This window comes from Neolamprologus multifasciatus, chromosome 17 (genome assembly GCF_963576455.1).
Source record: "Neolamprologus multifasciatus chromosome 17, fNeoMul1.2, whole genome shotgun sequence".
NCBI classification, from domain to species: domain Eukaryota; kingdom Metazoa; phylum Chordata; class Actinopteri; order Cichliformes; family Cichlidae; genus Neolamprologus; species Neolamprologus multifasciatus.
In genome coordinates, this window is record NC_140455.1 from 30,099,531 (window position 1) to 30,111,976 (window position 12,446).

General features: G+C 37.7%; 1 protein-coding gene across 5 annotated transcripts in view; it reads right to left on the minus strand.

Annotated features, from left to right (window-relative positions):
• grm8a (glutamate receptor, metabotropic 8a) overlaps nucleotides 1–12,446 on the minus strand; it is a 296,528-nt gene that overhangs the window by 47,698 nt on the left and 236,384 nt on the right. For all 5 annotated transcript variants that reach the window (XM_085136973.1, XM_085136975.1, XM_085136974.1 and 2 more), the window contains one exon: nucleotides 8,802–9,005. In XM_085136973.1, the coding sequence (XP_084993099.1) occupies nucleotides 8,802–9,005 (204 nt within the window). The remainder of the gene's footprint in view (nucleotides 1–8,801; nucleotides 9,006–12,446) is intronic.

Here is a 12,446-nt window from a genome sequence, read left to right on the forward strand (position 1 = left end):
AACGATACCCATCCCTAGTGATAAACTTAAAAACAGTCAATACAAATCTGAGCTTGTCAGTGGAAAAAAACAAGCACTTTAAATTTGCTATGGACAGTTTCCTCCTGGGATTATATTGCAGCCGTTCACAGCTGCTGGTTATAGTGTTCTCACTCAATATTGTACTACATCCAAAAGATTTTGTCTCCATTAAAAATTTAGGAATAAACAGACCTAAAAGATGGGGAAAGGGTTTAAGAATACCTGAAAAACAGCTGTTAAGGTAAACTGACAATAAAGAATCAACATCAGGTAGATGCGGATAAAAAGGTTGTTGTTAAATATATCACTGATTTTATGGGGATTGAAAGGGCATTACCTTTTTCTTATTGAACTCCCCTTCCACTTACTTGAAGTTTGAATAATAAACCAGGACAGTTCCCTATGCACCCTCCCCTTCTTATGGTTGCCCTAACCAAAGAAAATTTGGCATATTTACCATTATATGTTTAGCATGTTCCATTTTTCTCTCTCTGTGTTCTCTTGTCATTTCTAATATCATATTCAGTTTAACTTTAAATTCATGCTTCTCTTTGTCTTTTGCAGTTTCTTTTCTATCCAAGTCTACGAGCTGAACATAAATTTGATATATCACTGTCAGCTCATCTTGAAGGACATTTTACGCAGCCCCTAAAGTAAAAAGGAAAAAAAAGTTTGTTTTTGGGGTATTTTTTTTAACTTTTACTATGCCCTGGATTTCCATCCATTTTTCTTCCTTGCCCCATGGATAGACTGAAGATGACTCTTATTTCGCTGTTTTCTTCTACCCAAAGCTGTTATTGACCAAGCAAAGTTCATCTTTCTTTTATCTGTCTTATCCGCCCTAAAGCACTGCCCTTTTCTCATTGTCTTTTGCACTCTCTTTGCCTTTTCTGCTTTTCAGCAAGCTCTCCATCTTTTTTACCCCATTCGTCTCTCTGATTCACTTTCTCTTCAACCTCTACTCTTGTCTGTTTTCCATATCTTCTTTCTCCTATATCCTTTCAAGGTCATATAGCCCTAATAGACTTTCTACTGGGATAAGCTCTTCTGACTCCTTTGCTCCCTCTTTCTTATTCCAAGATCATTTGCGACTGTTCAAGTTCATCATGTATAGGGAAGCTAGTTCTCCTGAATAATACAAGTACTCTTTCTCTCATAACAGGTGGGCTTCATCCCCCGAGCCAGTTCCTTTTGTAATGTCATTAACCAAAACCTTTCCTTTTTTATCCTTCTCTCTTTCTCCTCAAGGCTGTTCAGCCAGGTATAGAGTTCTTCATATGAAAGTCAAGCCCCTCTAATTAGTGCAAGCCTGTTCAGTTGTGAAAGTCCATCTTGTCTCTCTGCATGGAATATAACCACACATAGCGAAGATCACAATGAGAGTTACCTTGCATGAAAAACACATCCACATATAAACTTGTGTAAAGGACAATAATAGGCCCTTCTTTTCACACACACACACACATATATATATATATATATATACATACACATATACATACACATATATACATATATATATACATACACATATATACATATATACATATACATATACATACATATACATATATATATATACATATACATACATATACATATATACATATAAATATATACACATATATATATATACATATACATATATACACATATATATATATATATATATATATACATATATATATATATATATATATACATATATACACATATATATATATATACATATATACACACATATATATATATATATATATATATATATATATATATATATATACACATACACACATATAAAAATATAATATATAAAGTGCTGTCAGTGTTAATCTCGTTAAAATGACCTTAACGTCATAACCGCATTGACGCAGCAAATCTCCATTAGTGAGTGAACGCACGGTGCTAACGAGTTAATGGCCTAACCGCACTAACACATTGACGCCTGCAGCGATCCGCATCATTTTAAAACGTTTTAAATCGTTAAAATGTCATTTTAACAAGATTAACGCTGACAGCACTAATATATATATACACACACACACATATATATATATATGAATATTCTTCATTCTGTCAACATGAAATTAGATATTGGTATTGCAGTGTTTCATTTGTATGTATTCAGTAAGAATCACAATTCTTATCCCTTTTTTTTCGACCACCCCATATTGTTTGTGAGCCATATCCAAATTGCATTTAGCCTTAAACCACTCAGTCTGAAAGAGAGCACATATGGTCATGAACAGAATAACATTTTATTCCCAAATCAAATTCTGTGTTTGAACATAAACGTGGGTGCTTTGAAATAAGTAACGTTTCACTGAAAATCTGCCCATGAAATGTAAAATGTGAGCTGAAGGAAAGAGAAGCAATATTAATCATACTGATGGTTAAACATGGTATATTGCTCCCAGCTTAGCAAACAAACAAAGCAGTATGCTTGACACAGAGTGAGTCAGACAACATATATAATTGTGTACTTGTTTCAAAATGAACATTTGTTTTGATGAAACTTAATATAATTTCCTTCCAATTTGTGGATAACAAATCCTAGAAACAAACAAAGACTTTATAAAGCCTATAGTGGCATGAGTTGATGACTTAATGGCTTTAGGGTGTACGAGTGGTAGGAGTGCAGAGTACAGAAGAGTAACAGAGAGTCAAACAGAAAGCTGGGGGAAAAGAAAGAAAAATAGAGTTGGTGAAAAGAGGACAATAACAGTGAAGCACAAACAAATGAAAGTATGCTAAAAGGGAAAGAATGAAACAGAAGAGCGAAGAAGGGACAAAAGAGAGTGTGATGGAGAAAGAAGCATTAGAAAGGACGTCATTTGAAATGCTTTTCTGGGGGAGTACTTACAAGTAACAAAGCCAGTAGAAGTAAAAGCAAGTAAATGTATGTATATCTGGATCTGTTAATACTTAGACCTGGTATGAGTTAAGTTCTCAACATGAAGTGAAACAATCAAACAAACCAAGAACACACATTTGAATGCTGAAGAGCACACTACTACATTCCTCTTCCAAGAGTTCTTTTTGTTTTCCTGACGTTCCTAAATTGATTTCGGTTTAATATTTTATTTTTATGCCTTGGATCAAAACTGTACAAGTTGCCTTAGTTTTCATTATGCATAAAATCTGTGATATACAGTACTGTGCAAAAGTTTTAGGCAGGTGTGGGTGGGGGTGGGTATGCTGTACACAAAGAATGCTTTCAGAAATATAAATGATTGTTTTTTGGCCCCAAATGTATTCTGCAGCAGGACAATAATAATGGATTGGATTTATATAGCGCTTTTCAAGGCACCCAAAGTGCTTTACAATGCCACTATTCATTCATTCTCGCATTCACACACTGGTGGAGGCAAGCTACGGTTGTAGCCACAGCTGCCCTGGGGCAGAATGACAGAAGCGAGGCTGCCATATCGCGCCATCGGCCCCTCTGGCCCCAAACATACAGCCAAAGTCATTAAGAACCATCTTCAGAAAAATACAAAGTACTGGAAGTGATGGTATGGCCCCACACAGAGCCCTGATCTCAACATCATCGAGTGTGTCTGAGATTAAATGATGAGACAGAAGGATGTGAGGTAGCCTGCATCCACAGAAGATCTGTGGTTAGTTCTCCAAGATGTTTGGAATAATCTACCAGCCGAGTTTCTTCAAAAACTGTGCAAGTGTACCTAGAAGAATTGATGCTGTTTTGAAGGCAAAGGCTGGTCAGACCAAATATTGATTTGATTTAGATTCCACTTTTATTCATTCACTGCATTTTGTTAATTGATGATGAAAATAAATGATAAACACTTCCATTTTTAAAGCATTCTTTGTTTACAGCATTTTCTGACCTGCCTAAAACTTTTGCATAGTACTGTATGTGTGCATTTACCTCTGTTTATCTGCATGAGATTTTCTATGCAATGCAAATAGTGCAAAATAGTTGCAAATGATTTTCCGGCGAGGTCAAGCAAACACTGTTTTTATATCATAGTATGTAATCAAACTCAGTAATACTTCTAAAATTACTTCTGGCTGCAGCCTTGTTAAAAAGGGTTCACGACAGTGCCACGCGTTTGATTTGTTACACCATGCCCTTCCTGACACAACCCCAAAGGGATTTGTGCCTCTTTCTGGGAGTGAACCAAGGCTCTTTCCTTTGTAAGGCAAATGTGCAAATCACTACATGAAAAATCAGTCTTGCTGTGTTAAAGTGGCTTGGAGCTACATCTGGGCAATATCATGTTAAAAATTTGGGGTGTTCAGAAATCCTGATGGCATGAGAAACTGAGAAAGTAAGAAAGTGGATGACTTTGACTTGTGTGGATAGTGTTATGGGCTTTTTTCTAGGCGAAAAAAGATGAGTAATAAGCATAGTGCTGTTTACTGTATATCTGCATCCTGAGGTGACCTCTTCTCAAAATACAAATGCAGTAACATAATGAATGTGAGAGTGAATGAATAGTGGTATTGTAAAGCGCTTTGGGTGCCTTGAAAAGCGCTATATAAATCCAATCCATTATTATTATTATTTTATTCAATTGCCACCATAAACCATACATCATCTTAGCAAGAATGTATAAAAGAAAACATGGTGGCTTTTTGTTTCTGCCACAATGCCAAGTGATGATAGTATAAGATACTGCTTAGACTAGGCAACCATGTTTAACCGTGTATAACAAATTATTCGGTTAACATGGCACTCCAGCTGCCATAATCAATCATGTGTGAGGCAGACAGATTACATATGACAAATCACATCAGGTAGACGTGATTTGTCATATGCTATTGCAAAGGCCAAAACACGAAAATGAAAAAACCATTAAATACAAAACTTTGGAATGAATTACCTTTCAAAATAAAAAACTAACTTTTTAAGTTGAGATTCTTAATAGAATGACATGTATATATGGCTGTGACTTAGGAGGTAGAGCAGGGAATCAACTAATCAGCAGGTCTGTCTTGATCTTGGTTCCTCTAGCTTGCATGTCAAAGTATCCTAGGCAAGATACTACACGACAAGTTCACCCTGATGCATCCATTGGGCTGTGATTCTATCAGCATTAAGTTAAAAGTGCTTTGGTGTTAAACAAAAACACTTTAAGGAATGGGTCACGGGGACTTGCATTAAGAAAGTGAATTGAGTGCTCAAATCAGTCGAAAAACTCTACGTAAGTACCAGTCCATTTACTTCCTTCATTTTTATCTCAGCTTTCATGGCTGTGTTTTTGTTTCAAATTGATAACATAGCATATACCCATTGAAAGGTCACAAGGTATGAAAGATATGAATTCAAGATATACCTGTGTAGATCCAACAGGACAAGAGTCCTCTTCATCACCTTTTTAGCTAGATTAAAGCCTAAAAAAGCCCATGCCACTCTGATGTGAATGGAGTCATAACCTTCATGAGTGGATGTGTACAGAACCCATGAGAACAAATGAGAGAAAAAAAAGAGTTTGTCCTCTGGCCATTGAAAAAACCTGATTTTTAGTGTTAACGTGGACATCTGCTGAAATTCTGTTAAGGCTGTACTCAAATTGAATGAAGAGGTTGCTAAACAGTTGGCTTTTTGCTGAAGTTGAAGTGCACTGGTTTTCTATATTGATTCTGTGGTTCTACAGCAAAAGTGGTTGGTGAACAACAACCAAATTGGTTTTCAGTTGGTCAGAAAGCAGCCCATTCTCTCTCTCATTTTGTCATGTAGCTGCTCAAAAGGCAAATGGATATGGATCCATAAGGAGCAACAAGAAAGAAAATCCATGCTCCATCATCACCTCTAGCTTATTCTCCTCCATGCCCATGGTGTGCAATTAACACAGGCAAGACACACGCAGGCCGGCAGTCTTTCCCACATTTCTCCTTAAGGGTTATCAGTGTAATGGTGACCCTAACCACACTAATAAGGAAACTGTTTTTAATTGGAAAACACAAATGTATCCAGACACACTCATAAAAATACACACACACAAAAAAAAGTAGCCAGAAGAAGCTTCATTTCTTCAAGGCATCTGACCAGATGTGAACAACCCCAGCAGATCCACTTACTACAAACAACCACCCAGCAAATGAAACTCATTAGTTTTTTAAAAATCAAACTCAAGTACTTACAGTGGGAAAACACACCGACAGAAAAAGTGATCAACTTTTTTTTCTGGGGATGGAGGTCCATTACACCACCACTAGCAGCCTGAAGCACTGATACCAAGGATGGTATCAGTGGTTCTGATAAGCCAGGATGGAACCCTGCTTTCATCTTGTTTACACAATATTCTGACCCTATCATTCAAACGTCACGGCAGAAAGTCGAGACTCACCAGATCAGTCAACATTTTTCAGTCTTGATGAGCCCATGTGAAATCTGGACTCAGTTTCCTGATTTAGTTGAAAGAGCAGGACACAGTGTGCTCTTCTGTTGCTGTAGCACATCTGCTTCAAGGTTCGATGTGTTGTGTGTTCAGAGATGCTCTTCTGCATACCTTAACTGTAACTAGTGGTTATTTGAGTTATTGTTGCATACCTATTCTCAAATACTCAGACCAACCTGGCTGACTCCAACAACCAAGCTACATTCAAAGTCCCTTAAATCACCGTTCTTCACCATTTTAATGCTGTTTTTCGACATCAGCAGGTCATCTTAACTGTGTCTACTTGCCGAAATGCATTCAGTTGCTGCCATTTGATTGGCTGCTTAGATATTTGCACTAACCAGATAGTCAAACAGATGAATCGAATGATGTGGCTGGTAAGTGTGTAGGTGTTTAATTCCCATCTTCACATAATCCAGAACCAGACGGCAAATTGATTGATTCCACCTATTAATTTTTTAATTTTCTGTAATCATGTCATGCCTTAATTCAAGCGTTCAAGTGCACTCTTTCTATATTACTCCTTCAAATTTTCTATTTTTTCTTCCTTTTCAAACTACTGGAGGGTAGACGTGTGTCAGTAAAAAATATTTAGTTATTTAAAGTCTGTTTTTAGTTTAAGTATTCCCCTATTTTATCAGTATATTATACATTTGTAGCATTCTCACTTTTATCGATGCAGCATGTGACCTTAAAAGGATAACGCAGCTGTAAATTAATTATATTATAATTTATTGTAATTGCCACTGTTACCCATAACTTTCTGTAGTGCCATCTACAAAGTGTCAGAGGCTAATGAAAGAATTTAATAGCTCTAATACAAGCTTGTATTCCCATATCATTTCAGCTCCATCTTATCTAATTTTTTTTTATTCCGTCTCAATGTCTGGTCAGGATCACTTACAGCTCATTCTGTCTAGGCCAACTTTTACTAAGTGAGAAGGATTCGGTGATTCATCTGGGGATAAAGTTTGCGACCTTGTAGTTATGGGAGGATTTCTCTACCCTCCAGGCCAACAATAACTGAGAAACTCACTTGAGCTCAAATCTGCCGCTGCTGTATGAAACAGCAATCATTGCCTGCCTGTGAATTTATTTCTGACACTTTTAGCAAGGGCAGACACCGACAGAGCAGGAAGCAACAAACACTGATACATATTTTGGGCACATTCCTATACAGACACATTCAAGCAATTTTAATCGTTCCTCTAAATCAGAAAAGCATTCTTGTAAACCTCACAATGCAACCAGTCTCACTCTGCCTCTTGCTTTCACAGACATTATGTATTCCACACAATGCTGGACGAAGGAACACAGGAAATGAAAAGGCTGACAGAGAAGCAGGTACAGGCGCATCGGGGAGGGGAATGGAGATTAATAGTAGAATATTCAAATGAGGTGTCTGATGCTACTTTGAAATGAGCAAATGTGTTTTTGTTTTTTTTTATCCACTTAAAATTTGTCAACACTTGAGGAAGTCATGCAGAGAGAAAGTGAGAGAGGGGAAATTACTGAGCAGTACAAAGTGATACAAGGCTATTCGCAAAAAAGCAAAATGTGTTTTGAGAAAACACGAACTGAATCTAATGTTAGGCGTGAGAGGTAATGTGACATGTTCTTTGATAAGGACAAATTAGACGTTTCGTTTAGCATTGTTAAAATATGAATTTGTTGAGTCGAGTTTGGTAAACTCAGGAAAAAAATACTGTAATGTGTCTACAATTTATTAAAAATGTGATACTGTCCAAATGTGTATGCAAAAGGATTAACACACTATTCAAAACCTGATGTTGACTAGCTATAACTTATCAATAATACAATAATCTACCTTATATGGTAAATGAATCTCGTAGATACTTGATGTAAATGATGTGGTCTATCAGAAAGTTTACACATTTGCTAATAAGCTTAGTGTTACACTGGGCTCCAGCCCTTTAGACTAAGTTCATTTTAACTAAAATTTAAGGGTTACACCAGTGCCACACATCACAAGGGTATTTCTACAAAGTAAACTCAGGATAGCCAGGCTTTCTTTGCATTTTCTGGCTTGACAAAACCTAAAACTGTAGCAGAAGCTTTGCTAATTCAGGTCTCCTGCTTCAGGAAATAAGCATAAAAGTGGGCGTTTCATGCATCATTTAACTCTCTTTCTTCCACACAAAATGGTTCAATTGAACAATTTATATATATATATATATATACACACACATATAAATTGCAGTAATGAGTATTACTGGAGGTTAGCATAATCTAAGGCATTTTGTTTGAATGGTCAGCATGTAATTTTTTTTTTTACTAGGATAAGAATGCTTTTAAAAGCACATGCACCCAAAAAAGACTATGGTACAATCGTTGAAAAAAAACCCAGCATTATATTGGATCCTATAGATTTAAACCAAGTGGAAAACTTACCATTGAAGTTGACAGCGCGGATGTGGTTGAGTAGCTCTTTACCATCGATATTGTTGGCCATCCGTGGACAGAGGCCTGGGTATCCGTAGCAGAGCTCCCGGTGCATGCGGTGCAGAGCGTGGGCCATGGCATACACTGCATCCATCACAAACTGAACCTTTCCCTCTTGTTCATAACTGGAGTCACGGCCAACTTTTTCTAAACCTGAACAAGAAGAAGAAAAGATGTGCTTAAAAGGGAGAGAAGGAACATTAGAAGTAAGATAAAGCACATTAATTCCCAGGGGACTCGTTTTAGGTAACAATCAAGGTATGGAAATCCATTCATAGCAACATACATTACACCTACGTCTACCTCTCATAACAGATCAGCGGGGAGCTATAGGGAAAAATCTGGGTGCAATGATATAAAGTTACAGCATACAGAAGTAGATTTCTTTAGGTCATGTATCATCCATCACCCCACATGAATTGAAAAAATGAATCATATGCTTCAGGTACGAGACGCTACGGTTGTGTGGTGAATGGCATTTGATGCTTTGGGTTAATGTGAAACTTATTCATGGTCTTAAATGACTTTATGATAATCATGCTGCAGTCTCAGTCTCGAGTCTGTTCTAATAGGGAAGCCTGGCACCTGACCTGTACAGCCAGTTGGGTGCCTACTGTCGTCTTCACAGTGCCAGGCCATCACCATTTGTCACAGCTTTTGCTTCTGTTTGTGCTTTGTCTTCTGTACAGCCCATTTGTGTCCTAGTATTATATTCCATGTACACCATAAAAAAGCCAATAGTCAAGTGGTGACAGAAAAATAGAAAGGTATAATGCAGGTGAAACAAGATCTACAATAATGGCACCAAAGCACGTAGAGAAAAGTGGGCAGCGTTTGGCTCCAGAAGGACTGAAGAAAGAGATGAAAGAAAGACAACAGGTAAGAAATAAAATGAAAAAGAGACTTTAGATGAAGAGAAACTTTAAAGGAATGAAGGGAGACCAAATGAGAGATGAAATCTTTGTGCAAGACAGGTTGACCAGTAGACAGGCAGCGGGGCACTCAGCATGACAATGACAAATAACTCCTCTCAGTCCATTCTCGCCCTGGTAGCAAAGAAAGAACAACATGTTCCTTCTTTACATCTTCTGAACCACTGATAATGGCATTTCTGTGTATACAGGAAAGGCAAGAAAGTGTCTGGTGGGGACAAAATACACTTTATCCTCTTTCCGACTAGTCACACAACCATGTGTTGAGCCTTGACATGTTTAATTTACTTATAAGTCTCTAGTTTTGGCTTCACATACAGTTATTAGTCTTCAGTGTATACTACCATTTAGGTCCGCTTTCTGAGCTTATCTTACTGCTGCAGCCTTATTAATTACTGCAGATTAATGTTTAGGTTCATAAGCTGCTGGTGAATATTTGAATACTTACATCTGGCCTTTATGCTCGCATGCATGTACAAAATACATGCATGCATACAGTGCCCTGACATAAATATGTGCCAATGCTCAAAAGCATGCAAATGGTCTCCCAACTGCATTTTCTTTGAGTGGATTTTATGTAATGACTCATTAGCATAATGAGCTAATGAAAAAAGAAGAGAGTGAAAACCTCCTTGATGCATTAAGATGAAAATCAGTAATTGAGTGTAACATTCATTTTCTCTGTTTTCATCAAAAAGTTCAAAGAGTGGAACCACATAACATCCTACGTTCATTATCTTCCTTTCTCGCACGAAATCTGACTTTATGTGATATATTCTTTGTTCTTGTTTCTCTATCCTTATCTCTCACTTCGACCACATTCTCTCATATTCTCTCTTTCTGTCCTACCCCTCCGTTTGGTTACTAAATCTACTGCATCTATCTTGGCTATGTTCACTCTTTTATTTTCCTTTTCTTTTTTTCTTTAAAAGCAGCAGTCACCTTCAGGCAACACAAACCGAATCAAAACCCATCTGGGCTGAGCTGAATTAACAAGACCAGAGGCACCCAGAATCAATATGAGCATCCATAAGGAATTAATGGGGTACCCTGAATAAAATCCAATCCACAGTTATGGAAGGCTGTAGGGTGCTTTGTATGCATGTCCTTATTCGTGTGTTTGTTGGTGCCTGTGGTGATGGGTAAGAACCCCAGCAGGAAATTAGTTAGCATTTTCTCCAGGCCACTGTGATCCAGCCATACAGCTGATCACAATGCTGGCCTAAGAGTTGAACTTTGATAGTAAACAGAGGAGCACTGTAACGTGTGCATATGTGTGGAGAGAGGAAAAAGACAGAGAACAAAGTACGCAGAAAGTACAAGTCTCTATCTGTCAACTGTAACGAATTTCAATTTTTACTGTTCTGTTTTGATCCTGCAAAGAGGGCTAACACAATACGTTTTTTTTTTTCCCTGCAGCACCCTGTTTTCTGTTACCAGTTTGGACACTCTCCCTCATGCTGAGGCTACTATTCAAACATGTGGCTATTTATTTCATGACCTGTACACTGCTGGGTGGAGGAGGGTGCTTTCGGCAATATTGATTTTGTGTGTATATACGATGATGATCCGCCCGGCTTGAAAAAAAATGCACATGCAGACAACTACCTGCCTGAGGTGTCAGACTGAAACTGGGGGTAAAAACCCATTGAGTTATTTCCTAAAAAGCATGGGGAAAAAAAGAAAAAAAACACTTGTTGCTCAAAGCTGGCAGATATGCTGTTATGTGTATTACTGCCCTTAATTTGACATTTCATTAGAAAAGCAGCTGCACAAATCACATAACCTTTATTTATCCACAAAAGCATTCACCTTTTGGCCAACAACCTGCTCAACATTCATAAATACACACATTCACAGCTCAGTAGTCACTGAAAGAGAAGAGAGCTTTTCTCATTAGCATCTCAAATTCTGGCCACAAGCCCAGTTTTTGAATCTCACAGCCAGAGCTACAGTCTTGTGCAATAGTCCTGAGTCACCCCTCATTTCTTTATATTTTGCTTCTAAAGAGTCAGACGTTCTTGTAATTTTGAAGTGAACAATGTTTCTCCAGGCTTTCTGTCTGCTTTTCAACACTTTTCTTTGGACATTAGCTGTTTGTTTAGTCCAGTCCTTGTATTTTACCATTGTTAGAGGAATATATGTTTTTGTTTCCTGAACCACTTAACAATGTTCTATGAGGACAAAAAGAATCCCAAACTTAAAAGATGAACCAGCGTTGTGTCTACACATCAGGCAATGAATGACAAACCAGTTTAAATCGTATACTTAGGGACAGCCTGTTGCAAAAAGTATCTACAGCGATCAAGAGTATCTAAAAGATGCAGTAACAATCTGGCACAGGACCTGAGAGATGCATCTGGCTCTCAGATCCATCTGCTGTTTACTGAAGCTTCATCAGGAATGGTTTCAGTCGAAGGATGGTTGTCAAGAAGCCAAATACCTAGTACCATCAGGTTTTGATCCACCATGCAATATCATCTTGATCTTAAACACACTGCCAGTCATGGACACGTACACAGAAAAACACACAATTGAACATTACCAGTCATGGATTGGCCTCCCTAGAGTTTGGACCTCAACATTATTAAAGCAATGTGGGATTATCTTGACAGAGAACGGAACAAAAAGGAGCCAACACCTGGAGAACCTTGAAGGTCCT